This window comes from Mirounga angustirostris, unplaced genomic scaffold, assembly GCF_029215605.1.
Source record: "Mirounga angustirostris isolate CCGP_5_RB_7025 unplaced genomic scaffold, mMirAng1.0.hap1 SCAF_13, whole genome shotgun sequence".
NCBI lineage: Eukaryota > Metazoa > Chordata > Mammalia > Carnivora > Phocidae > Mirounga > Mirounga angustirostris.
The window spans coordinates 58,815,371-58,841,291 of NW_026991721.1; the positions used below are offsets into that span (position 1 = coordinate 58,815,371).

The window sequence follows — 25,921 nt, forward strand, 5'->3', positions numbered from 1 at the left end:
CCACATGAGTGAAATCATATGATAATTGTCTTTCTCTGATTGACTTATTTCACTTAGCATGATACCCTCTAGTTCCATCCATGTCATTGCAAATGGCAAGATTTCATTTTTTGATAGCTGAGTAGTATTCCATTGTATATTTTTACCACATTTTCTTTATCTATTCATCTGTCAGTGGACATCTGTGCTCTTTCCATAGTTTGGCTATTGTGGACATTGCTGCTATAAACATTGGGGTGCATGTGCCTCTTCAGATCTCTACATTTGTATCTTTGGGGTAAACACCTAGTAGTGCAATTTGTGGGTCATAGGATAGCTCTATTTTTGAGGAACTCCATACTGTTTTCCAGAGTGGCTGCACCAGCTTGCATTCCCAACAACAATGGAGGAGGATTCCCCTTTCTCCACTTCCTTGCCAACATCTGTCATTTCCTCACTTGTTAATTTTAACCATTCTGACTGGTATGAGGTGGTATCTCATTGTGGTTTTGATTTGTGTTTTCCTGATACCGAATGATGTTGAACATTTTTTCATGTATCTGTTGGCCATTTGTATGTCTTCTTTAGAGAAATGTCTGCTCTGAAACAGGTTCTTATTTTTTTTTTAAGATTTTATTTATTTATTTGACAGAGAGAGACAGCAAGAGAGGGAACACAAGCAGGGGGAGTGGGAGAGGGAGAAGCAGGCTTCCCGCTGAGCAGGGAATCCCAATGCAGGGTTTGATCCCAGGACTCTGAAATCATAACCTAAGCCGAAGGCAAACGCTTAACGATTGAGCTACCCAGGCACCCCTAAAGGCTCTTAATAGAGTCTATTTCAAGAGAGTGTTCTGATCTTTTAACCCAGGTGGGACTCCAGATCTGAACTGTGCCTGAATGGGTGGTCTGGGGAAAGGAAGCTCTTGATAGATCAAGGAAATCATGGATTCTATGGGTCCTTCTCAAATCATTTCCTCTGTGGGTGGTGAAATCCTGACTTTGAGTTCTTGGTTGCCTGTCTATGAAGTCTGGGCTCATGCACACAGCTTCTTCCACGTTAAAAGCATGAGACACCACATCAGATATGTCATTTTGTCCAGCAAGTTAATCTCTGTATAAGTAAGGAGAATGCTCTGGTTTTTAACCTTAAATACTAGGAAAATATCTTAATATGAAGTAAAAAACAAATGTATTGTGTATTGTTTTATACACACCTCTTTTGTTGGTAAATGCAATTCCCTATTCTTTGCCATGCAAATTTATGGCACCAATGAATATTTTAATTGATGGTAGTCAATACCAGACTCCCAGTTTATTTTATTTATTTTTTTATTATGTTATGTTAATCACCATACATTAGATCATTAGTTTTTGATGTAGCATTCCATGATTCATTGTTTGCATATAACACCCAGTGCTCCATGCAGTACGTGCCCTCCTTAATACACATCACCAGGCTAACCCATTCTCCCACCCCCCTCCCCTCTAGAACCCTCAGTTTGTTTCTCAGAGTCCATAGTCTCTCATGGTTCGGCTCCCCCTCTGATTTCCACCCCCTTCATTTTTCCCTTCCTGCTATCTTCTTCTTTTTTTTTTTTTTAACATTTAATGTATTATTTGTTTCAGAGGTACAAGTCTGTGATTCAACAGTCTTACACAATTCACAGCACTTACCATAACACATACCCTCCCCAATGTCTATCACCCAGCCACCCCATCCCTCCCATCCCCCACCACTCCTGCAACCCTCAGTTTGTTTCCTGAGATTAAGAATTCCTCATATCAGTGAGGTCATACGATACATGTCTTTCTCTGATTGACTTATTTCGCTCAGCATAATACCCTCCAGTTCCATCCACGTCATTGCAAATGGCAAGATTCCATTCCTTTTGATGGCTGCATAATATTCCATTGTATTATATATACCACATCTTCTTTAACAGTCAAAGAGCAACTATAGATGGGTCCTTTGTCTGGAGCTAGTCCAACAGAGTTAGATTAGAAGGGATATTGGGTAAATTCCTTGAAAGGTGGAAGACATAAATCAAATAACTTCTAATAAAAGCTTGCATTTTTGGCACTCTCTTTAATAACAACAAATCAACTTCATCAAATTATTGTCATATATTTGACAATAGTAAAATAGTGTCGTATTTTTCCATATAATAGAAAAATAGAAACTATCAAGACAAAACAAAAATAAAATAAAATCTCCTATTAGTTTACTATGCAGATATAACAATAATTATTTCCATGTTTTATCCATCAGAAAGCCTATCTATGCAAATATTTATGTGCCAGTGATTTGTTCAACAATGACACCAAGCATAGGCATTTTGTAACCTTTTTAAAAATTCAATAAAAAATGGCAACTATTAAATGTCATTTATTATTTTTTTTTAAAGATTTTATTTATTTATTTGAGAGAGAATGAGAGAGAGCACATGAGAGGGGGGAGGGTCAGAGGGAGAAGCAGACTCCCTGCCGAGCAGGGAGCCCGATGCGGGACTCCATCCAGGGACTCCAGGATCATGACCTAAGCCGAAGGCAGTCGCTTAACCAACTGAGCCACCCAGGCACCCAAATGTCATTTATTTTTAAAATAAAATGAATTAAGATATCTTTGTATATAAGTTATCTTTTCTGACACAGAATAACAAGGTTTTTCTGTTAGTAAGGAAATTAAGTTTTTTTTCAATGAAGGCTTAACTTTCTTTTAATGAAGATTTTAGTCTATTTAAAATGATGGCAGGATGGGGTGCCTGGGTGGCTCACTTGGTTAAGCCTCTGACTCTTGATTTCAGCTCAGCTCATGATATCAGGGTCCTGAGATCGAACCCAATGTTGCCTCCACGCTGGGCATGGAGTCTGCTTGAGATTCTCTCTCTCCTTCTGCCTCTGCCCCTACCCTATCCCTTCTCAAAAAAAAAAACAAACAAACAAACAAACCTTAAAATGATGGCAGGGTTGGAAATTTTATTTTGATTTTCTTTAAGGAGTATAGTATCCATTATATGTTACCTTTCAGTGATGACACGCATTTAGCACGAGGTAGAGGGTTTCACAAAAATCTCTGGGAGGGGCGATTTGAGGAAAGTCAACTGTATTATGTTTCCTGAAGGGTAGAATTTTCTTGTTTACTAATTTTATTCAAACTCAGTGCTTGCACCCTATGAAATAAACATTGAAGGAATTAAAAACCAACAAAGAAAGAAATTATGAAATCTATTTTTAAAGGAGTTTAAATAAGAAGTGGTTTGTATCAGTATCCAATTACATCTATGATTTACATTTTTAACTTCCTCAAGTTACTTATTTATGATTATGCTTCTTTAAAGTAATGAAGTTGGAAAAAAAATAATGAAGTTGGGATGTGTTAATAAAGAAAACTCTGAGATAGGGAAACTATATTTTTGAATAATCTAAGTAAACTTTCGTGTATAGAGTCTCAATCTGAGTGAGGTGTTCTATAACCAGCTCCACCCATTCTCAAGCAGCTGTATCCCCACCTGTGATGATGGCCGTTCATAATTCACTAAAATTTTTCACTATTGAAACTTCAAAACAAAGGGTACCTATAATCAATGGGTAATAATTAAACAGAAAACACCTGTATTGGCACCATGGTTCTATAAACTATACCTTGATATGTGAGATTTCTAATTTATAGGTTTTGAACTTTTCCCTTTGATGCACATGTGGATATCTCTATACTCATTGTAGGTGATTAATAGGTGTTTAGTTGATCAAAAGATCAATAGTTGATTAGGTAAATATATGTACCAGATAACAGGATTGTTGTTTAACTAGTTCAATTAAAAAAAAAAAAAAAACTTTTGTTTTTATTTGGTTTTTAATATGCTTTACAAAAATTTATAATTTTCTTCCCTGTCTTAAAATATTTAGTCAGAGAGTACAATTTATTATTACAGGTTTTAAAATTTCCTATTTACTTATCATTTTAAATTTATGACCGTTGTGTGAGAAAACAGTACCAGCCTCAGGATTTTCCTCAGAAGCATCTTTGTGAAATTCTTTGATCCCACTTTGAATGTTTGGAATCTTTCTCCTCACTGTAGAATACTGCACACATTTAGGTCCATACTTACCACCTTTAAGTAGGAGGGAATTTCCTAACCGAGATTTTATGTAGCAGATGTCTGAGTCCTTTGATCATGCTAGTTGATTGTGACAGTCTAGCTCTTAAACTTCCTCTCTCCTTACAAGTAAGTGGTGAAAATTCCATACCATAATTCAGGAGTCATTCATCCCAACGATTCCATTGTCAATTATGATATGTTTATCCTCATTGGCATCCCTGGCCTGAAGGAGCTGCACGTGTGGATCTCCATCCCCTTCTGCCTGATGTACCTGGGGGTTGTGTCAAGAAATGTTATCCTGATCCTCGTGGTGGCAGTGGAATACAGTCTTCATGAACCCATGTACCTCTTCCTCTCCATGTTGGCTTTTTGGGATCTGATGCTATCCACATCCACAGTACCCAAAGCCCTGAGCATCTTCTGGTTTGATGATGTGGACATCTCTTCTGGTGGTTGTGTAACCTATCTCTTCTTTATGCATTTTGCCTTTGTAGTGGAGTCAGGCATTCTCTTGGCCATGACTTTTGATCGTTATGTGGCCATCTGCTACCCACTGATGTGTACCACCATTCTTAGCCATGGTGTCATCAGCAAAATAGGGGGTGCTGTAGTGCTCAGGAGTTTTGCAACTGTTTTCCCCATTATCTTCCTAGTGAAGCATCTGCCTTCTGCCGGACAAACATCATTGCCCACACATTTTGTGAACACTTGGGGCTGGCAAAGCTGGCTTGTGCTGATATCACCATCAACATTTGGTATGGAATCTCTGTGCCATTACTCAGTGTTGTGCTAGATATGGTGACAATAGTCATCTCCTATGGGCTCATTCTCCGGGCAGTCTTCAGGTTGCCATCCCACGATGCGTGAATGAAATCCCTTAGCACATGTGGTTCCCATATCTGTGTCATCCTCATGTTCTACCTTCCAGGGATTTTTACTGTCATTGCTCAGCGCTTTGGTCAAAAAATCCCCAAACATGTCCACATCCTGTTAGCCAGTCTCTATGTTCTTGTTCCCCCCATGATGAACTCAATTATCTATGGAGTAAAGACCAAACAGATTCGGTGGCTGAGTGGACCTTGTGTTTTATTTGAAAAGGAAATGTTGCTGAGGATAACTGACTCTTGTGGTTTTTTAGAGGTGAGGAGAAAGGGTCCTATTAGAAAAGAGGACAGATAAGTTGTCATTTAGGATAGGCTCTACTTGCTGTGAAATTAGTCTTTTTTCATTGAATAGAGATGACCCAAATTGTATGTGTCCCTTATTTCAAAGGTAAATACGTTCTTGAAAACCCATGTATTTATAGGCGTAAAGTTACTATTTTAAATGTCTATAGGGTTCTTCAGTATTTAATAACAACATATTTCTATTTCTACCAAAGAAAAATAAGATTTATAGAACACTTCTCCATGTACTATTTAGATTTTTAGATCTCTATGTGTCCTCCCCAACAGCTATATTGAATACAGATTACAGTTCACACCAAAATTGTGCATAAATAAGGGAAATACGGAGGTTCTCCCTTCTAGCTCACTTTATTCACAGAACACCTTCACAATCTTGTAACACAAATGGGAATATTTGATGATAATAGATCTCATGAGTGCACAAATGAACTGATATTTACTGTTGTAAATTGGGAGAAAAAAAAAACAAGACAATTAGGTGTTTGGAAACACAAACTGCTTGGATGCTGCGTGTCCTGTGCCACCCTCCTAATTTGCACTTGAGCAACCCTCTTTTTAGACTCCTTAACATCCATCTCACAGGATTGTGGTATGAGGATCCAAGAAAAATTGTATTCAAGTTCACTTTAGAAATTATAAAATGCTGTACAAATGTGTTGTGTCACTGTCGTTAATTTCATTATACTCCCTGGTATGAGCTTTCACCCTCCTTATAGTCAAAGGTTAAGAACAAAACAAAGCAAAAACCCCCGTCCTTTGTATACAGCAAAGTCCTATCTCCTGCCTCCTTTCTTTTCCCACCAGGGTTAATCTAGCTGCAGGAAGGTGTCCTCCCACAGCTTTTTCCTATCAGTCGTGTGCCGCCCACTTGGGATTGGAGATGACCATAGATACTCAGTCTGCACCGCCCCTATTCCAGGCAGTGTGGGCTGGGTTTGCACTTCCTTCAGAAGTCCCTACAAGAATTTTCAAGGAAATTCTACCTTCCTCCATAACCATGGAACTTCCTTTCAACTGTCTGCTTAGACTCCTGGCATATTTGGGGTATAGAGAAGATATTTTTGTGTTTTCCCTGAGTTGGGTTTTCTGAGTAATTTTTGCCAAAATCTTGGCATCCTGGGCCAAGAGCAAGTCTTGGGAAGTTAATTTACAATGATAGTGAGATAACTAAAGATAGTGAGAAATCTCCAGAGAGATTCATCTAATTCCAGAAGGACAAAGACATGGCTGGGTTTATTGCTGAAAACAAGTGTTCATTTTTTCTCTGGAGAGATTTATTTCTCATCAGACTCCAAAGAAACTTTCCCTGAAGGAAGGGGGAGTCGGGGGAAGGAACAATAATCTCCCTGGCTTCTACAAGCAGGGAAAATACATTTTTCTTCACTCTTTGATTTTGCATGCACGGGACATTTGACCTAGCCTTCATTGTATAGCCTTTGTAAGAATCGGGTATGGGAAACCACACAGTTGTTATTTGCTTTTTAAGTGAATAATGATAATCTATTCCTGATCTAGAACACTTTGTGTGTGCATTCAGGACAAAAATGATAACATGAGTATTTAAAATGCTTTGGTTTAGCTCAGAAAAGATGTGAAAGAGTGAGATCTCTGTGCTGGAGAAATCCTGCCTTCGTGGGAGCTAGGACAATGAGTAAGAGCAAATACTTTGAAATCAGACAGACTAATTAGCTTTATGCTCATCATATATTATTTATGTGATACTGAACATTTTATTTAACTTTTTGATTAAGGTAAGATTCACATAACATAAAAATTCACCATCTTAACCATTTTATAGTGTTCAATTTAATGGCTTTTAGTACATTTACAATGTTGTGCTATCATCCCCAATATCTAATTCCAGAACATTTTCATTGCCCCACAAGGAAACCACATCTTCACCAAGCAATCACTCTTTATTTCCCCTTCCCCCAGCCACCTAGCCACTAGTGATTGACTTTCTGTCTCTATGGATTTGACTATTCTGGACTTTTGACAATAATGGAATCATATAATACATCAGCCTTCTGTGTCTGGCTTCTGTCACTTGGCATAGTGTTTTCAAGGTTCATCCGTGTGATATTATGTATGAGAACTTTATTCTTTCAAATGGCTGAAAAAGACTCCATTGTTTAGATTGAACATATTTGTTTTATCCATTCATCAGTTGATATGCATTTGATATGAGTTGTTTCTATTTGGGGGACTATTATAAATAATGCTACTATAACATTTATTTATAAGTTTTGGTGTAAACATCTGTTTTCAATTCTTTTTGATATATACCTGGGAGGAGGACTGGGTCATTTAATAATGCTATATTTAACCTTTTGAGAAAGTGCCAATCCGTATTCTACAGAGGCTGCACCATTTTACAGTCCTACTAGCAAAGCATCAGGGTTCAGGTTCTTCACATCCTCATCAACACTTATTATTTCCCATTTTTAAAAAAATTACAGTTACCTGGTGGGTGTGAACTAGAACAATAAAAGGGAATTGAAAAAATATTTCCTTTCACTCCCTTTCCTGCACACACACAGTGTTCTAGATCAGGAATAGATTATCATTATTCACTTAAAAAGCAAATAACAAGTGCAAGCTAAGCTTCAAATTCCAGAGGAAATAGCATGTGTGAAAGTTCAGAAGGAAAGGGAACATAGTTTGAAAAAGCATAAGATGTACAGGGTGATTGTAGCATAAAGGGCATGTGAGCCAAAGTGAGAGCAAGGGGGAGAGATGGATCAGCGGACATCAAGCAACAACTGGTTAGCACCAACCATGCTGTAAAAGGCTTTGAAGATAGGTTAAGGCATTTGAGTTTTCTTGCAGGCAAAATGGGTAACTTGAATGATTTTTAAGTAGAGGATTGACATGATTAATTGGGGTTTAGTAAAACCACTCTAGTTTCTGAGTAAAAAAATGGATGCAAGAGAGAAAAATTTAGAGTGAGCAAATTCCAAATGAGGCTGCTGAACAGATCCAGGACACACACACATGCACACACACACACACACAGAGTGGTGATCATATTATAATATGAAACATGTGAATGAATTTAAAGGATATTCAGAGGACATAATTGAGAATAAATGAATTTTAGTTCATGTTGATTGTGGAGTTTCAGTGGGATGGCCAGGAGGTGTTACCAAATACAGAGTCGGCTATGTGGGACAGAGAAAGAATTGGGAGTAGAACTTTGGATGTGGGAATTTTCAGCATGCAGATGGTTATTGAATTTATGAGCTTACTGGGTGCTAAACAAGCCTATGAATAAAGTACTATTTTTTCTTTTCTTTCTTTTTTAAAATTTATTTAAGAAGGACATTGAAACAAGATAAAAGGACCAAAGGAAGAGTAAACATTTTTTGCGTTTAAGTTTGTTTTTTTTTTTAAGATTTTATTTTTTTATTTGACAGAGAGAGACACAGCAAAAGAGGGAACACAAGCAGAGGGAGTGGGAGAGGGAGAAGCAGGCCTCCCCTCGAGCAGGGAGCCCGACGTGGGACTCGATCCCAGGACCCTGGGATCATGACCTGAGCCGAAGGCAGACGCTTAACGACTGAGCCACCCAGGCGCCCCGCGTTTAAGTTTTTGATTGTAGAAAATTGGGATTCTTCTATCTGATGTCTGTCATTTTCTAGGGACTTGAAAAATCCTTACCTCTCTTCCTCTAATTCTATCAGTGATTTTCCCCAACAAAATTAAGGTCTTGAGAGTCATAGGAATTGAGTCCATTATTGGAGGGCTTCCTACTACTGATTTATATAAGAAATTCTATTAAATCAATATGATTACTTGACTTCCCACAATTTTTTTCTCTATGTTCCCAGCCCTGGGACACTGAATCCATTTAGGAAAGAATAAGAGGATGACCTTGTCCCTGATCTGCTTGTTTTTTTTTGTTTTGTTTTGTTTTAAAGATTTTATTTATTTTTATTTGAGAGAGAGAGAATGAGAGAGAGGGAGTACATGAGAGGAGGGAGGGTCAGAGGGAGAAGCAGACTCCCCACTGAGCAGGGAGCCCGATGCGGGACTCGATCCAGCGACTCCAGGATCATGACCTGAGCCGAAGGCAGTCGCCCAACCGACTGAGCCACCCAGGCGCCCTGATCTGCTTGGTTTTTACAGCATAAATGATGGGATTGAGTGCAGGAAGGGTTGCCACATAGAGGTTGGCAAACATGATATAAAAGGTGAGGGAGATACTGTGGCTGCAGTGATGAGAACATGGCTGGTGCGTAGAATATGAGAATGACACTGACATGGGAACCACAGGTGCTGAGGGCTTTCTGTCGGGCATCTCTGGATGGAAGGTGGAAAATAGCATGAAGGATGAGAGAATAGGGAATACCAATGAGAATTAGGTCTGAGATAATAGTCATTACAGACACAGCAAAACCATACCAGATGTTGACAGAGATGTCAGCACAGGCGAGCTGGGCAACACCTATGTGCTCACAGTATGTGTGAGGGATGATGTGTGTCCTGTAGAAGGGCAAACGCTTCACCAGGAAACTAACGGGCAGAATGACACTAAAGCTCTGACCGACAATGCCCACCGTGATCTTGACAATTGTCCTAGGTGTCAAAACGCTTGTGTATCTCAAAGGAGAACAAATGGCCATGTAACGATCAAATGCCATGCCCAACAAGATGGTTGAGTCCAGAAAAAAGCTGAAGTGAAGAAAGAACAACTGGGTAAGGCAGCCAGGAAAAGTGATTTTCTGAGCTTTCAACCAGAATATGCCAAGTGTTTTGGGCACACACGTGGTACATAATATGAGGTCTGCAGAGGCCAACATAGAGAGAAAGAAGAACATGGGTTCATGGAGGCTATGGTCCACAGTGATGAGGTAAAGAAGGATGCTGTTACCTGCAAGGGCCACCAGGTAGATAACAAAGAAAGGAATCCCAATCCAGATATAGAATTGCTCCAGCCCTGGGATCCCTACCAACATGAAGGAGCCTGGATCGAAACTTGTTAAATTCAATGTGGCCATCATGGTAATTGTAATTCCTTAAGGACAAAATATAGTATTTTATTCCTGGAACTTACTGGCCATGAATTCCCTTTAAGTCTTTTCCGGAACTAAGATCCCTTCATTCCCATCACATCACAAACACTACAGCAGACACTTACCAAAGGCTGCCAAGAGATATGAATTAAACCATGAATTAAACCAATAATTCTCTATCTATAGACATTAACAATAACAGCATTGTTACTACATCGGGACCACGTCCCACCAGATCCATGACCTGTGATCATTGCTGGGCCTGTGTTGTCAACTAAAGTTCCAAGATTATCTTGCCCTCACCAAGTAATTCAGTCTGAGATTTCTCAAAGATGTAAATGTCAAGTATCCTACCTGGCACAGATCTCAGTAAATCTTCACTGAGGTGCCCATTCAAAGAAATAACAGGGACCAGGTATGAGTTAACAAATATGCATTCTTCATTGCCAATACATGATTAGGAATCTGGCAAACCAATCTACTACTGCCTATTTGCTCCACTTCCTTAATATCTGGAAGAAGATCTCCATCTAAATATTCTTCTGTCAACTCATCAACAATTCTCCAAAACTCATTATTTCTTCCACCTGTTAACTTCCTGACCAGCTACCTCACTTCGTCATCACATCATTCTTCCACCACCAGAGCATGGTGATCTGAGGGTTGACTGAGGCTCTTCTTCCTCCTTCAGTCCCTGTATCTAATCTGCCAGCTCTTCTGATCCTCTTTAAAATCCTTGTCTGATCTGCCTACTCCACTTTTCCACTTCCTCACCTACTCAAGTCATTAATCACCAGTTGGAGCCATACAATAAAAATCCCAGTTCTTCCAATATCTTGGCAGTCTTGTTCTTTATCTCATGCTGCCAGATTGCTCTCTTAAAAATATGAAATTATTAAGACATTGGCAACCTTGTCTAAAAGCTTGTCATTGCCCCCATTATACCTACAGAATATATTTTATCTCCTGTTGGCAGTCAGTAGTTTCCTTATGTATTTTAGTTCTACCTATGTGAATGTGTATCACATTCTTCCCTACAAGGCGTCCATAGATTTCTACCTCGTTCCTACATCTCATTGCTTCGATTGCTGCCTTTTCCATCAGTGTAATCTTGTCTTCTCTCAACATGTGTAAATTCTATTCACTGCTCTTGATCCTTACCAACACAGATGTCTCCAGGGCACCTTCTCCAGTAATCCTGAACCAAGCAGTCCCTTCTCCTGCTTGTAAAATCAAGTTCTTAATCATTTTACCAAACAAACTATCAGATGACTGTATTGAATTTCACATTATTTTCCTGCTTATTCTCTTGGATTCTCTTTTCTAGATGTGTGAGCATCTTCTGTTAATGATTGGGAACCCCTCTTGAGGACAAATTTTCTGTCCTCATGCGTCTCTGCCAGAATAAAAGAAGGCAAGATTTCACATAGAATAACCATTCATACGGCCTCAGTGGTAAAATTAATATTTCAAGATTGTCATTCTTTACTAATTTTTTCATTGTGTCCTGTTTGGGCCAGAAAATATTGAATATATTTCTTGAATACACACAGACACACACACACACACACACACACACATTTCCTTGGCTTATTGTCTTGTCCTCCGTCTTTAAAGACAATAAAAGTGGATTGAGTCTTTCTCAAGTCTCCTTATTCTAACCTCTATAGTCACATATCTCTCTCTGACTCCGAACTTTTCTATCTCCCTCTTCTACTTTTATTTTATTTTATTTTATTTTTTTTAAAGATTTTATTTATTTATTTGACAGAGAGAGGCACAGCGAGAGAGGGAACACAAGCAGGGGGAGCGGGAGAGGGAGAAGCAGGCTTCCCGCTGAGCGGGGAGCCCGATGTGGAGCTCGATCCCAGGACCCCGGGATCATGACCTGAGCCGAAGGCAGACGCTTAACGACTGAGCCTCCCAGGCGTCCCTCCCTCTTCTACTTTTAAAGACCACTGCAATTACAACAGAATCACCCAGATAACCCAATATAAAGTCAAATGATTAGCAGCCATAAACATCTTTTGACATATAAATAACTTATGCACAGGTTCCAGGAATTAGGATATGCATATCCTTGAGGAGTCATTCTTTATTCTAGCTACCAAATTCTTTCCCTGGATTTTTCCAGGATCTTCTCCAGTCTGCCTCCCCAAGACTCCTACCACCATTACCACACTCAGATTATACTCACAGGCACCTTATCCTGATGTTAGGAAACCAATAAAGGGCTTGAAGAGGATAGTTCTAAGATGAGAACAGAAAGATACAGGAAGTAACACAAAACAGTTGGGGAGGACATATAAAGAGAAGGGTACCCAGATGAGAGGTGAGGCATGGGAACAAAGAAATTTAATTCCAGCCAGGAAAGACAGACACACCTCGACAGCATAAGCTTTTATTTCTCTTTGTTTTTCTCAGGGGATGGAAAGACTGAAAAGTGAAGGCTCTAAATTCTAGGGGGACTCCAGGGACTCCAGTCACCAGTCAATACTATTAGTATTAGTATATAAATGTTTGCATTAATGTTTTCCTGGTCTAGAAATGACATTGTACACAAACATGGTATGATTCCGGGTTTTGGACAGACAGAGGAACCAGGAAGTACTGGAATACTTCAGCCTTTGTAGAGTAGTCATTTATAGAGAATTCAAAAAATAATTTTGGAAAGAAAAAACAAATATAAGTTAGCTAGGCTCTAGGTTCTGACTTCAAAGAAAGGTGTGATAATAACCCTTTAAACTCTGGATCCCAGATATTTATGTGTTTGGAGAAAGACAATCGATTGATTAGGGATGTGGGTGAGCTCCAGATGATATGGTTGTAGGACCCATATGAGTATCACCTTCTATTTCACTGAATGGGGCTTTCTGGTCTCTATTTGTAACTGCATTGAGGTACTTCGAAGAAACTCTGACTTCAGAGCAAGATGAGTTAATCTTTTACATAAACAACTCCCTTAGGTCATTGCATATTATCCAGTGTTTACAGTACTTCTGGAGATTATCATTAACATCCAGATGCTTATGGCAGAGACCTTAAAGTTATTCTGGAAACCACTTTTTCTCTCACTTTCCTTATTTTCTTTTCATATTATTGATTCTGTTACTGTATTGCCAAAAAAAAAATAAAACTACCACAGGTCTTAGTGTCTTACAGAGACCTTTCACGTTTGAATTGTCTTGTAAAACAGTATGACAGATACATAAGCAAAGCAAGCTTTGCTTATTGCAGAAAGAGCTGAAGATACATTGCAATTTTGTGGTGAAGCTTTCCATTTTACTAAATCAGATAAAAGTATCAAGTTCAGAATATCTCAAGGGGAAACAGTCCAGAGTATTAAAGGTTGTTGTATGCTGACTAGCTTGGTGTATCAATTGTGGCAAATAAAAATGGGTAAACTAACCTCCTCCTCCCCTAAAAATATATTCTTTTGACTCTGCTGTGTCCCTGAGTTCTTGCAGATCTTTAGGCAACTTACATGAAATTGACTTTCTTTCATCTCAACCAGTCAAAGTGGGAATTCCAGAACAAAAAATTGAATTGAGCACAGGGTGACACCAACCCCACCCATTCCAACAATATAAAAAACTAAGTTTAACATTTTAAAATAAAAACACATAACATACTCAAAAACTCCATTTCTAAAAATCAAAGTAAAATAGTAACACATGGAAACATTTTTTTTTTTTAAGATTTTATTTATTTATTTGACAGAAAGAGACACAGCAAGAGAGGGAACACAAGCAGGGGGAGTGGGAGAGGGAGAAGCAGGCTTCCCGCGGAGCAGGGAGCCCGATGCGGGGCTCGATCCCAGGAACCTGAGATCATGACCTGAGCCGAAGGCAGACGCTTAACGACTGAGCCACCCAGGTGCCCCCACACGGAAACATTTTAAAACTAAACTGTGCATTCAAGAAGAGCCTAAGGAGACATGACAACTAAATATAATGAGGTTTCCAGGACAGGACTCTGGGACAGAAAAAGAACATCAGTTAAAACTAGAGAAATCTGCTACGGCTGCATGTACTAAATTGTCCTTTGTCTCTGACCCAGGATTCCTGTGTCTTCTACCAGCCACCATGAAACTGTGGCAAAGTAACTTGTTAGCTTGCAAGTAGAAGAAAATTTCAGACTCTTCGCAGTTCTTAACATAGACAATTTGGGAATATAGAATAAATATATCATACTCTGAGCGTAAAACGAGGTAAACAAAATATACTTAAGAAACAATGACTCACAGAAAGAGAAACTATCTTTACCATCAGCTGTCCTCTTTATTAAGCCATCAAGATTATGATTCGTTGGAACAAATAAATTTAATTATAAAATGATTTGTTGAAAATGAAAAGATATATACCATCTAGAATGCTATATCACAATACGTAATGTTGAGTTATAGCTCTAACAAACATGAGTTATTTCCTGAACCTACAAAACATATAGTAAATGCTCAAAAGATGTTTAACTATTATTATTAGCTCTTGTATATAATAAAGAATATATATGCATGTATATGTCGCCTATCATTATATCATCATCTTTTTTTCTGTACAAATAATCTTAGTTACATATTGGCATACTGCAAATATACTGTAAACAGAAGTAAATCTTTCTGATATAAATTATATCCGAAATGAACTTCTGTTGATATCGCTTTACTATCATTAATAATAATATGTCAATATTGGTATATTGATTATAACAAATGTACCATACTAGTGTAAGATATTAGTGATATTGTATTATTAATTATAGGAAATCTCTGTACAGTCTTTGTAAGTTTTCTGTACCAGGTACTACTAAGATAAGAGTTTATTACAGTAATGGGATACAAGATAGTGTTTTTAAAAATCACTGGCATTTCTTTTCTCTTACAACAATTCCTAAGAATATGAGAAAAAATACTCCCCTCATTATAGTTTCCACTTCTCTCCTCCAATTCTCTCATAAACACTCTCCAGTCTCTACCACCCACTGAAATTGCCCTCTTTCTGGTACCCAGTGACCTCCATAATGCCCAGTCTCATGGGCAGTTCTCAGTCTTCAATCTACTCAACACATCACCAGCATTTGAAAACTATGAACGCTTCCACCTAATTTAATTTTTTTTTCTTTTCATATCTCGATTTTTATATTTTCTCCTGTTTCTTCTTCTACTTCATTGGCTGATCCTTATTTTCTCCCTTTCTAGGTCCTCTGTCTTTCCTTTTTCTGAATCTTTTATTACTCCAGTACTCTGTCTCTCTGTCTTCAGCTTTTCTCTCTCTACTTTTACTCCACAAAGTGTATGTGTGTGTGTGTGTGTGTGTTTTAAGCACCATTTATTCACTCATGACTTCTAAATTTATGTTTCAGATTCCTAGATTCAACTGCTTTCTCAGCACTTCTACCTAATGCTGGGTAACCATTTCAAGCTAAGCATGTCCAAAATCAGACTCTTCCTTCTCCTTAAACCATCTTTATCACTGTAAATGGCAACTCTTTTATTCCGGTTGCTGAGACCAGTAACCTTGGAATCATTCTTGATTCTTTCTCTTATATCACTTGTATGATCATCATTAAATCCTTTTAGCTCTGCTATCAAAGTGCATTCAAAATTTATTTTCAAAACCTCTAATTCTCTGTCTCTGGTCCATATGGCCATAATCTCTCATCTGGAAAATTGTAATAGCTTCTTACATGGTCTCTCTTCAGTTTACTTACCATAGAAAAGCCAGTAATATTTCTAAACATGTAAGCCATAACATATAATTTCTCACTTCAAAATCTTTCTGACAGCACTATAGAAAATAGTTCGGCAGTTCTTTTCAAAACTAAAAGTAGACTTACCATATGACCCAGGAATTGCACTATTGAGCATTTATCCCAGAGAAATAGAGATATTTTCATGCATGAACTTATAGTTGGATGTTTATAAAGCTTTATTCATAATAGCCCCAAACTGAAAACTGCACAAATATCCTTCAAAAAGTGAATTGTCAAACAAACTGTAGTGTGTCTCTATCATGGAATACTACATAGCAACAAACAGAAACTAACTGTTGGCACAGTCAACAACTTGGATGAACAACAAAGAAATTATGCAGAGTGAAAAGGCATTGTCAAAAGAGTACATACTGCATAATTCCATTTATGAAACATTGGTAAAATAATATAATTACAGAGGTGAAGATTAGAGTAGTGGCTGTCAAGGGTTAGGAAGAGGGAAAGTATAGTCATGGCTATAAGAGAATAAAATGAGGGAATCTTGTGGTGATGTTACATTTGAGTATCATGATTTTGCTGGTAATTTGGCAAGGCAACACACGTAATAAAATTGCCTAGAGTTATACATACAGACACAGATGAGTGCATGGACAAGTGGTGGAATTGGCATGAGCTCTATGGATTGCACCAATGTCAACTTCTTGGTTTTGATACTGTATGATAGATATTTAAGACGTCAACATTGGGAGAGGCTGGAATAAAGGTGCATGAGATTTCCCAGTACATTTCTGTGTGAACTTCTATGAATTTATAATTATTTCAAAATTTAAAAAGTTTTTAAGACCTCTTACTATGCTTTTCTAGTTCACTAAGAATAAAATGTAAAATTTGTACTGCATGACTTACTGAAGCCCCTGAATGATGTGGTCTCTTCCCCACCCAATCACTTACCCCCACCAATTTTCCAGTCATGATATATCACTTCCTATTCTTCAGATACACCAATCAACTTCATGTCTCTAGGCTCTTACTCTTAATTGTACCTCTGCTAGGGATAATCTTCAACCAGAACTCTGAATGTTTGCTTCCTTCCTCTTAGTCAGGTATCTGATATGACCTCACTCCTGATTGACCCTATGTAAAATAAAACCTATCTGCACCCCCATCATTCTCAATCCCATTACCTTACTTTATTTTTCTTCATTTCACTTATCACAACCTGTCATATTATGGATTCACTTATTTATTTACTTATTATTATCTATCTCCACTGGAATATAATTTCCATGAGAACAATGACTATATCCGTTCAGTTATTACCAGTAAGCACTCAATAACAAATATTACTGAATAAACTGTAAGTGTTTGGATATAGGGGAAAGAGTATTCTCACACAATGTACATATAAAATCATATGACTGTTATTAGGCACAGAAACTATGGAGAATGGGGACGCCTGGGTGGCTCAGTCGGTAAAGCATCTGCCTTCGGCTCGGGTCATGATCCCAGAGTCCTGGGATCAAGTCCCGCATCAGGCTCCCTGCTCTGCGGGGAGCCTGCTTCTCCCTCTGCCTCTGCCTCTCTCTCTCTTTATCTCTCATGAATAAATAAATAAATAAAAAATTTAAAAAAAAAAGAAACTATGGAGAATGATACTAATTTTATGTATACAAAAAAGTATTTGACAGAATTGAAGGAACAGTTTCCAAGAACACAGCAATGACTGTCAGATCAATATTCTACTAGGGCAGCTACTATATCGGGGGTCACAACTTTAAAAACACCAGAATCAAGAAGCTAACGCTTCTGCCACGAACGTTACCACACGTGATTCTCAGTTCCCAGAAAGCTGCAGAAAAACCTCTATAACCTACATCCTAGGTTAGAATCAAGGAGTCACCAACGACACCACCACCGATGGCTATCACGTCCACATTCTAGTCATACTGGAAGAGTGCGGCAGATAAACAAACAGATAAACAAAAAACTTTCTCTTTGAACTTTTTTGAAAAAAAAAAGAGGAAGAAGGAAATCATGATTTCTGACTTACTTCTCTCTGTTAAATCTTTAAGAGTCCATCCAACTGAAGAAAGTTAAATTTCATTCAGATGTGTAGATGCAAGTGATTCAGAGAAAAATATATTCTTTAGTTTTCTAAACTTTTCAAAAAAAGGAATGTTAAATGGAGATTTAAAAAGCCAAATCACAGAATTCACTGCAAATATATTCTCAAATATATATTATACATACAGGTGTCCTTGTCCTTGTCTTTATTTGTCTACTTATTTTATTTGACCCATTTTCTCTTTCAATTTTTGTCTTTTTAAAATTTATTTATTTATTTATTTATTTATTTATTTATTTATTTATTTATAGGATTGCCTCATAGTTATTTTCCTATTATTCAAAAACTGCTTTCAGGCTGATGCTTATCATTTCACTTATTTTATATTTGTGTATACAGACATTTTCTATGTAGATATAATCACAATGGTCAAGCGTTAACTTTATGATTTGTGCTTTTTGAGTTCTAATAAGAAATAAGTTCTTATCCAGTTGCCATAAATTTATTTTCCTGTATTTTCTTCTATATATTTTACATATTTTCTTAAAATATGAAACACCTGCCCTTTTTAAATGATAAAACATAAAAACAAGGAACAGGAAAGAAAGAGACAATTGGTTTTTGAAACTGCTTTAAGCCAACTCAAGAACATTTCTGCACGTATGTTTAAGAATGCTTTTTAAATTTTTTTTGCTTGGATATTGTTTTATTTTCTATATCTCTATTATAAAATGGGGGGAAATTCTCCTCCACGGTGTTCCAAATGAGGTAAAATTTATGATGAAAGTTTACTATAGGTTCACAGTTTCTCCCTAAGGGATGCAATCATGTACATAAAGGGGTCAGAACAGCTCCCTTGTGTGAAATGGCACAAAGCTAGTCCTTTTAGAGTTTCGCTAGTGAGACTACATCTGTATATTAGTTTGTTTGTTTGCTTCTATTTGTTTTTATTTTGTCTAATCTTCATCGCTGGAAGAACAGCACCTGCTTGGGGCCTAGATGCTACTAGAGAATTGAAGAATCCCACCTTAGGACAGAGGGCCAAGTGGTTAGTGCCATTTGAACATCATTTATCATTATTTTAATAATGAAAAGAAAGTGTGTGAAGACTTATGACAAGGATTGTATCAACATGTCCTGAAATTTTGATCTCATTTTAATATTAAGACAACCATATTAAGGAGATGACATCAGTAAAAATGGATGAGTAAAGATCTTCAATAGTTTGCCCTCCATAAAAGCTATGAAAAAAACTAGAAAAATTGTTAGAGTCAACTTGTGTATAATTCTGGAAGTTAACTATAGACTTGCAGCCACCTGCAGAGCATTTATTCAAGAAAAACTGTCCAGTCAAGGAAAGAACAAAGAGCTTTGTGGAGTTTTAAGTTGTCTGAAAACTATTCTCCTCTCTCCAGCTATGTAGAGCCTTAAAAATAACAGCTTACATTCCCAGGGAAGTTTGACAGCCACTGGGGAAGAAAAATGGAAATGGAGCTCGTTCAAATCCTCATTCCCAAAGAACTGTCATTATCCGACCTGTCTGGTAGTTCCCCGGAAGACCTGACTTACACAGCTGATCAGAGCTTGTACAGTATTAAAAGCTTTCTGGGGAAAGGAGACATTTATTGAAAACAAAGCAGGCAAGTGTTTTAATTTTGTGGCTGTCTGAGAAAATGGAGACCATTGTGGTAAACAATAAACAAACCAAAAAAGACTGAAAAGTTAAAGTTGTAGAATGAGATATCTGTAGAAGCTCTGAAAAAGACTGGCATATCTCTGTGAATATAGAAGCTCAGAGACATGTGAGGGCTGTGAGCATGCTTGGGAAAGGCCCAAGAATGTCCTAAGTTCTCACTTCTTGCTGACCTTCAGGTTCTGCAAAAGCAGGAAATGAAGGCTAAAGCAGGGTTGTGAACTGCATGGCTGAGTAGTGACTATGTGCTCTAAAATGCACAGAGTCCCTCAGTAAAGACTGGGTGATTTATTGTTCTTGGTATTTATGAAAATCTCTGTCCAATCATTAGCTGACCTCTAAGATAACTGAGTAGAGACTTCAGTGACCACATGAGACAAAGCATATAAACTTTACAGAATTAGTTCAAGAAAGTGATTAAACAAAGAGCAACTACAACAATTAGCAATAAGAGCATACCCTAGGAATAAGGGAAAATTCAATTCCCAGAGTTACCACAGTTTAAACCACAGCGCAGTTTAAATAAAAAAATTATGAGGCATGCAAAGACATAAAGTATATAGCTCATAGACCAGAAAAAGAATAATCAACAGAAACTATTCTTGAAAAGCCCAGATGTTTGAATTACTATACAAAGACTTTAAATCAGCTATTTTAAATATGTTCAAAGAGCTAAAACAAACCATGTCTATAGAATTAGAATTATAAAAAAGAAAAGAAAAAGAAAACAAATATAAATACAGAGTTGAAAAGTATAATAACCAGACTGAAAGAGGCTCAAAGGCAGATTTGAACTAGCAGAAGAAAGAATCAGCAAATGAAAAGATAGGTCAATTGAGGTCATCCAGTTTGAGGAACTAAAACTTCAAAAAGTAATAAAAAATGAACAGAGCCTCAGAGACATGTGAAACACCATCAAATGTACCAACATATGATACATAATGGGAATCCTAGAAAGAAAGGAAAGAGGGAACAATGCAGAAAGAATATTTAAAGAAATATTGGGGGTGCCTGGGTGGCTCAGTCAGTTAAGCATCTGCCTTTGGCTCAGGTCATGATCTCAGGGTCCTGGGATCAAGCCCAGCATCGGACTCCCTGCTCAGTGGGGAGTCTGCTTCTCCCTCTCCCTCTGTTCCTCTCTCTGCTCCTCCCTCCCCCTTGTGCACTCTCTCTCTGTATATCCAAAAAAAAAAAAAAAATTAAAGAAATAATGGCAAAAAACTTCCTAAATGTAATTTTTAAATGAATCTACACATCCAAGAAGCTCAATTATTTTCAGGTAGGACAAATACAAAGAGATCCACTAGACACACCATAATGAAATTGCTGAAAGCCAAAGACAGAGCATTGAAAACATCGAGAGAAGTGACTCATTATGAACAAGGAATTGTTAATAGGACTGATAGCTGATAACTCATCATAAACCATGGAGGTGAGAAGGCAGTGGAATAACATATGATGTGCTGAAAGAAAAAAAATCTCAACAAAGAATTCTGTATCTGACAAAACTCTTCTTCAGAAATGAAGATGAAACTCAACAAACTAGGATAGAAGGGAACTCCCTCAACTCAATAAAGGGTATCTATGTAAAGCTCCCAGCTAACATCATACTTGATGGTGAAAGATTGGATGATTTCTCCCTAAGATCAAGAACAGGACAAGATGTCTGCTCTTGCCACTTTTACTCAACAGTGTACTGGAGGTTCTAGCCAAGGAAATTAAGCAAGAATAAAAAATAAAGGGCATCTAGATTGGAAGAGAGTAAGTTAAACTATCTCAATTTATAGATGACATGATCTTCATATAGAAAATCCTAAGGAATCCATTAAAAATAAAAATAAGAAACTATTAGAACTATAAATGAGTTCAGCAAGGTTGCAGATCAATACACAATATTTAAGGTTAATATACAAAAATTGCTTATATTTCTATTCATTTGTAATGAACAATCTGGTAACAAATTAGTAAAATGTTTCAATTCATAAGAACACCACAAAGAATAAAATACGTAGGAATAAATTTAAGAAGTATAAATTTTATACTCTGAAAAATAGAAAATATCATTGAAAAAAATTAAAGGAGATGTGCTGTGCATAATAAATGGGAAACTATCCCATGTTCATGGATTGGAAAACTCAACATTGTGAAGATGACAATACTTCTTAAACATCTACAGATTCAACACAATCCTTATCAGAATCACAGCCAACTTCTTCGTAGAAATTAACAAACTGATTCTAAAATCCATATAGAGTCACAAGGATACAGAATAGTCAAATCAATTCTAAAAAAGAAGAGTAAAATAGGAGGACTCATAATTCCTGATTTTTTTCTTCTTTTATTTTGTTATGTTATGTTAATCACCATACATTACATCATTAGTTTTTGATGTAGTGTTCCATGATTCATTGTTTGTGTATAACATCCAGTGCTCCATTCAGTATGTGCCCTCTTTAATACCCATCACCAGCTAACCCATCCCCCCGCCTCCCTCCCCTCTAGAACCCTCAGTTTATTTCTCAGAGTCCATAGTCTCTCACAGTTCGTCTCCCCCTCCGATTTCCCCCCCTTCATTTTTCCCTTCCTGCTATCTTCTTTTTTTTTTTTTTTTAACATATAATGTATTATTTGTTTCAGAGGTACAGGTCTGTGAGTCAACAGTCTTACCCAATTCACAGTGCTCACCATAGCACATACCCTCCCCTATAGCACATACCCTCCCCAATGTCTATCACCCAGCCACTCCATCCCTTCCACCCGCCACCACTCCAGCAACCCTCAGTTTGTTTCCTGAGATTAAGAATTCCTCATATCAGTGAGATCATATGATACATGTCTTTCTCTGATTGACTTATTTCGCTCAGCATAATACCCTCCAGTTCCATCCACGTCGTTGCAAATGGCAAGATCTCATTCCTTTTGATGGCTGCATAATATTCCATTGTATATATATACTACCTCTTCTTTATCCATTCATCTGTTGATGGACATCTTGGCTCTTTCCATAGCTTGGCTATTGTGCATATTGCTGCTATAAACATCAGGGTACACATACCCCTTCGGATCACTACATTTGTATCTTTGGGGTAAATACCCAGTAGTGCAATTGCTGGATCATACGGTAGCTCTATTTTCAACTTTTTGAGGAACCTCCACAGTTTTCTAGAGGGCTGCACCAGCTTGCATTCCCACCAACAGTATAGGAGGGTTCCCCTTTCTCCGCATCCCCGCCAACATCTGTCGTTTCCTGACTTATTAATTTTAGCCATTCTGACTGGTGTGAGGTGGTATCTCATTGAGGTTTTGATTTGGATTTCCCTGATGCTGAATGATGTTGAGCACTTTTTCATGTGTCTGTTGGCCATTTGGATGCCTTCTTTGGAAAAATGTCTGTTCATGTCTTCTGCCCATTTCTTGATTGGATCATTTGTTCTTTGGGTGTTGAGTTTGATAAGTTCTTTATAGATTTTGGATACTAGCCCTTTATCTGATATGTCATTTGCAAATATCTTCTCCCATTCTGTCAGTTGTCTTTTGGTTTTGTGGACTGTTTCCTTTGCTTTGCAAAAGCTTTTGATCTTGATGAAGTCCCAATAGTTCATTTTTGCCCTTGCTTCCCTTGCCTTTGGCGATGTTTCTAGGAAAAAGTTGCTGTGATAATTCCTGATTTTAAAACTTATTATAAAGCAGCAGTAATCAAGAAAGTGTGGTGCTAGTGCAAGAATAGGTACTTAAATTGATGGAAACCTGTAAGTTCTTTCACATTCATTGATTGTCTCATTTGGCATTCGCAGTAAAATCATAAACACACATGTACACTCAGTCCCAATTGCAACTGGACACTCTCTGGAACCACCCCTAACTTTACCGGGCAGAATTATTTTTCTAGCCTCTGGATTCCCATAGCGCTTTACACCCACTGTTTTATTTAATTACTGGTAGCTACTCATGGTAAGAGGACATGATCCCCTTACCTGTAGACCTGAAATGCTTACCAAAGAAGGGACCAATTTTGGCTTGAATTTTTAAATGAGCAAGACAGGGACAATAGTCTTTATATATCTTTTCCTTCAGGATGACATATGAATGCAATTGATTTTTAGGGGCAATGAAGTGGTGAAGAGAGAGCATTAAGGTAAAAAAGGAGTAGAGGTTTGAAGACAGACACTAGGCAGATGATGAATGAAAGAAGCCCAAGAGGAAAATGCTTTAGGGAAGACAAAAGGATGAGAGGAAGAGAGGAGAGAGAGTGGGATTGAAGGCATGGAAGAGAACTAGAGAACTAGTGTTGAGATGGGACATGCAAAAACAAGTTCAGTGGAAACTCTCAGGCTAAGTAAGAGCATCTGATTGGTGCTGACCACCACTGCCCCACACCCCTTAGGTTCTCAGAATGTCTATCAATAGATTTCTTTCCTCTGGCTCTATGCCAGAGCATCCCCTGCATGCCTTAGGTCCTGTGTTGAACACAAATATATTGGCCCAAATGGCAGGGGAGGGATTTGAAACTAAGGGAGAAAAGGACCCACAAAGGGAGGAGAATCCTTATCCCTGAAGGAGAAGGGGAACAAAGACCATATGAAGCAAGGCCCTAGATCCAAGTCTATATATTGAGGAAGGCTGAGCTGTGCAAGAAAGGTTGAATCAAAAACCTGTGAATCTGAGAAGGTGGCCTCAGGGAGATAAGTCTGGGTCATATATTTTCAGGATGGAGAGGAGGGTATTAATATGGGGGAATGGATGGGGAATGGGTAAAAAATAAGCAGACAGCTCTTAGCAACATTCAAAGAGGGTGAAGGGTGGAGGGTAAGAGTGGACTAGGTCACCAGAGGGAATTGTGTTCTCCTGCGGAGTGCTATGGGGGAAGAGCAATTGGAAGGGTCACTTTTTATAAAGGGTCTTTTTTATACAGATAAGGATGGGAGATTGATAAGTGATGATCCTTGGCTTGTCAGAAGGTTGCTAGAATCATAAATGGCACACAGGCTCTATCCTCAGACATCGAGAAACAATGGGGAAAATGTTATTCTACTGCAGTTGGGGGCCATTTATAAAGGATAAAGTTCCTGGATGGAACAGTCAGGTAAAGGACTCAAAAACAGGTGGAAATAGGAAATAGAAGGAACATTTTTTCGATAGTTTTCCCAAAGCTGAGAAAAGCAAGAACTAGAGCGCAAGAGAATTAGGCATAGAAGGAGTGGGAGTTCTGAAAACAGGAGCTGCCAGAGAGAAAACTGTAAGTGGAGCTCTTAGGGATATTCCTTAGTTTGGGGGTGCAGCAACATCAGTGGTGCCTCAACTGAAGTGAAAACACAAATCCCATGGATTAGCAATAGGGAGCTACTGTGAACAAAGGCTGCCTTGGAGGTTGATTATGTAGAAGGAGAACTGAGGCCAGAGAAGAAAAGTTGATTCAGGGGCCGAAGGGACCCAGGAAGGTGGGAGCATCTAGTGGAGGATGAGCATGATGAGTGATGCTGGGGGGGAAGAATGGGTGCAGCAACGGAATGGGCTAAGACTAGAAGAAGGTGTGAGAACAAAGGGTCTGTGATTACAAACCCATGGTTTTTTTGGTATGAGTGTGTGCCCCTGACAGTGTGAACTTATGTGGCTGTGTGAGTGGAGACTTACCTATTATTTCATCTTTCTTAACGTTCACCACATGTCAACTCTATCCCAGACACTAGTGAATAAGACACAGCCCTGACCCCTAAGGAGCTCACGATATATTGGGGCTGAAAAGATTTCAGTGTGGTAAGTGTTAGAGAGAGATGGGTACTTGCAGGGGAAGGTAGGTGCCTAGAGGGAGCACACAGCCCCACCTCAGGGGATGAGGAAAGTCTTCCTGAATGAGAAATATAAACTGGGTAGATAAAAGTGAGGATGAAGGTAGGAGAAGCAGAATGTATAAAAGACCACAGAAAAAGAACAGGTTCAGAGACAAGCATTTGATCCAGTTTTAGCAAAGGAAGCAGGAAATATATTTGCATGAATCTTTCAGGCAGAGGGAAATTATTATCTGTAAACAAATAAGTACTGTGCTCAAAATTATCTTTAGGAAACATAATTTATTTATATATGGAGACTGGTTTAGAGACTGAAAGGACTGCAGACTAGGTGGGGGGGGGGGTGTTCAGATAAGCGGATCTGAAGCCTGGAAAACCATGTAG

The 25,921-nt window shown here is 38.1% G+C and overlaps 1 protein-coding gene and 1 pseudogene across 1 annotated transcript; one reads left to right on the plus strand and one right to left on the minus strand.

The window, feature by feature from the left end:
- The first annotated feature begins 3,563 nt into the window (after positions 1-3,563).
- Positions 3,564-12,945, plus strand: LOC123856472 (olfactory receptor 52B2-like; annotated as a pseudogene).
- Positions 7,726-10,269, minus strand: LOC123856471 (olfactory receptor 52H1-like). Its single transcript, XM_064576413.1, is given in 3 exon segments — positions 7,726-7,743; positions 9,372-9,489; positions 9,491-10,269. Coding segments are annotated over 3 exon segments (915 nt in total).
- Positions 12,946-25,921: the final 12,976 nt, after the last annotated feature.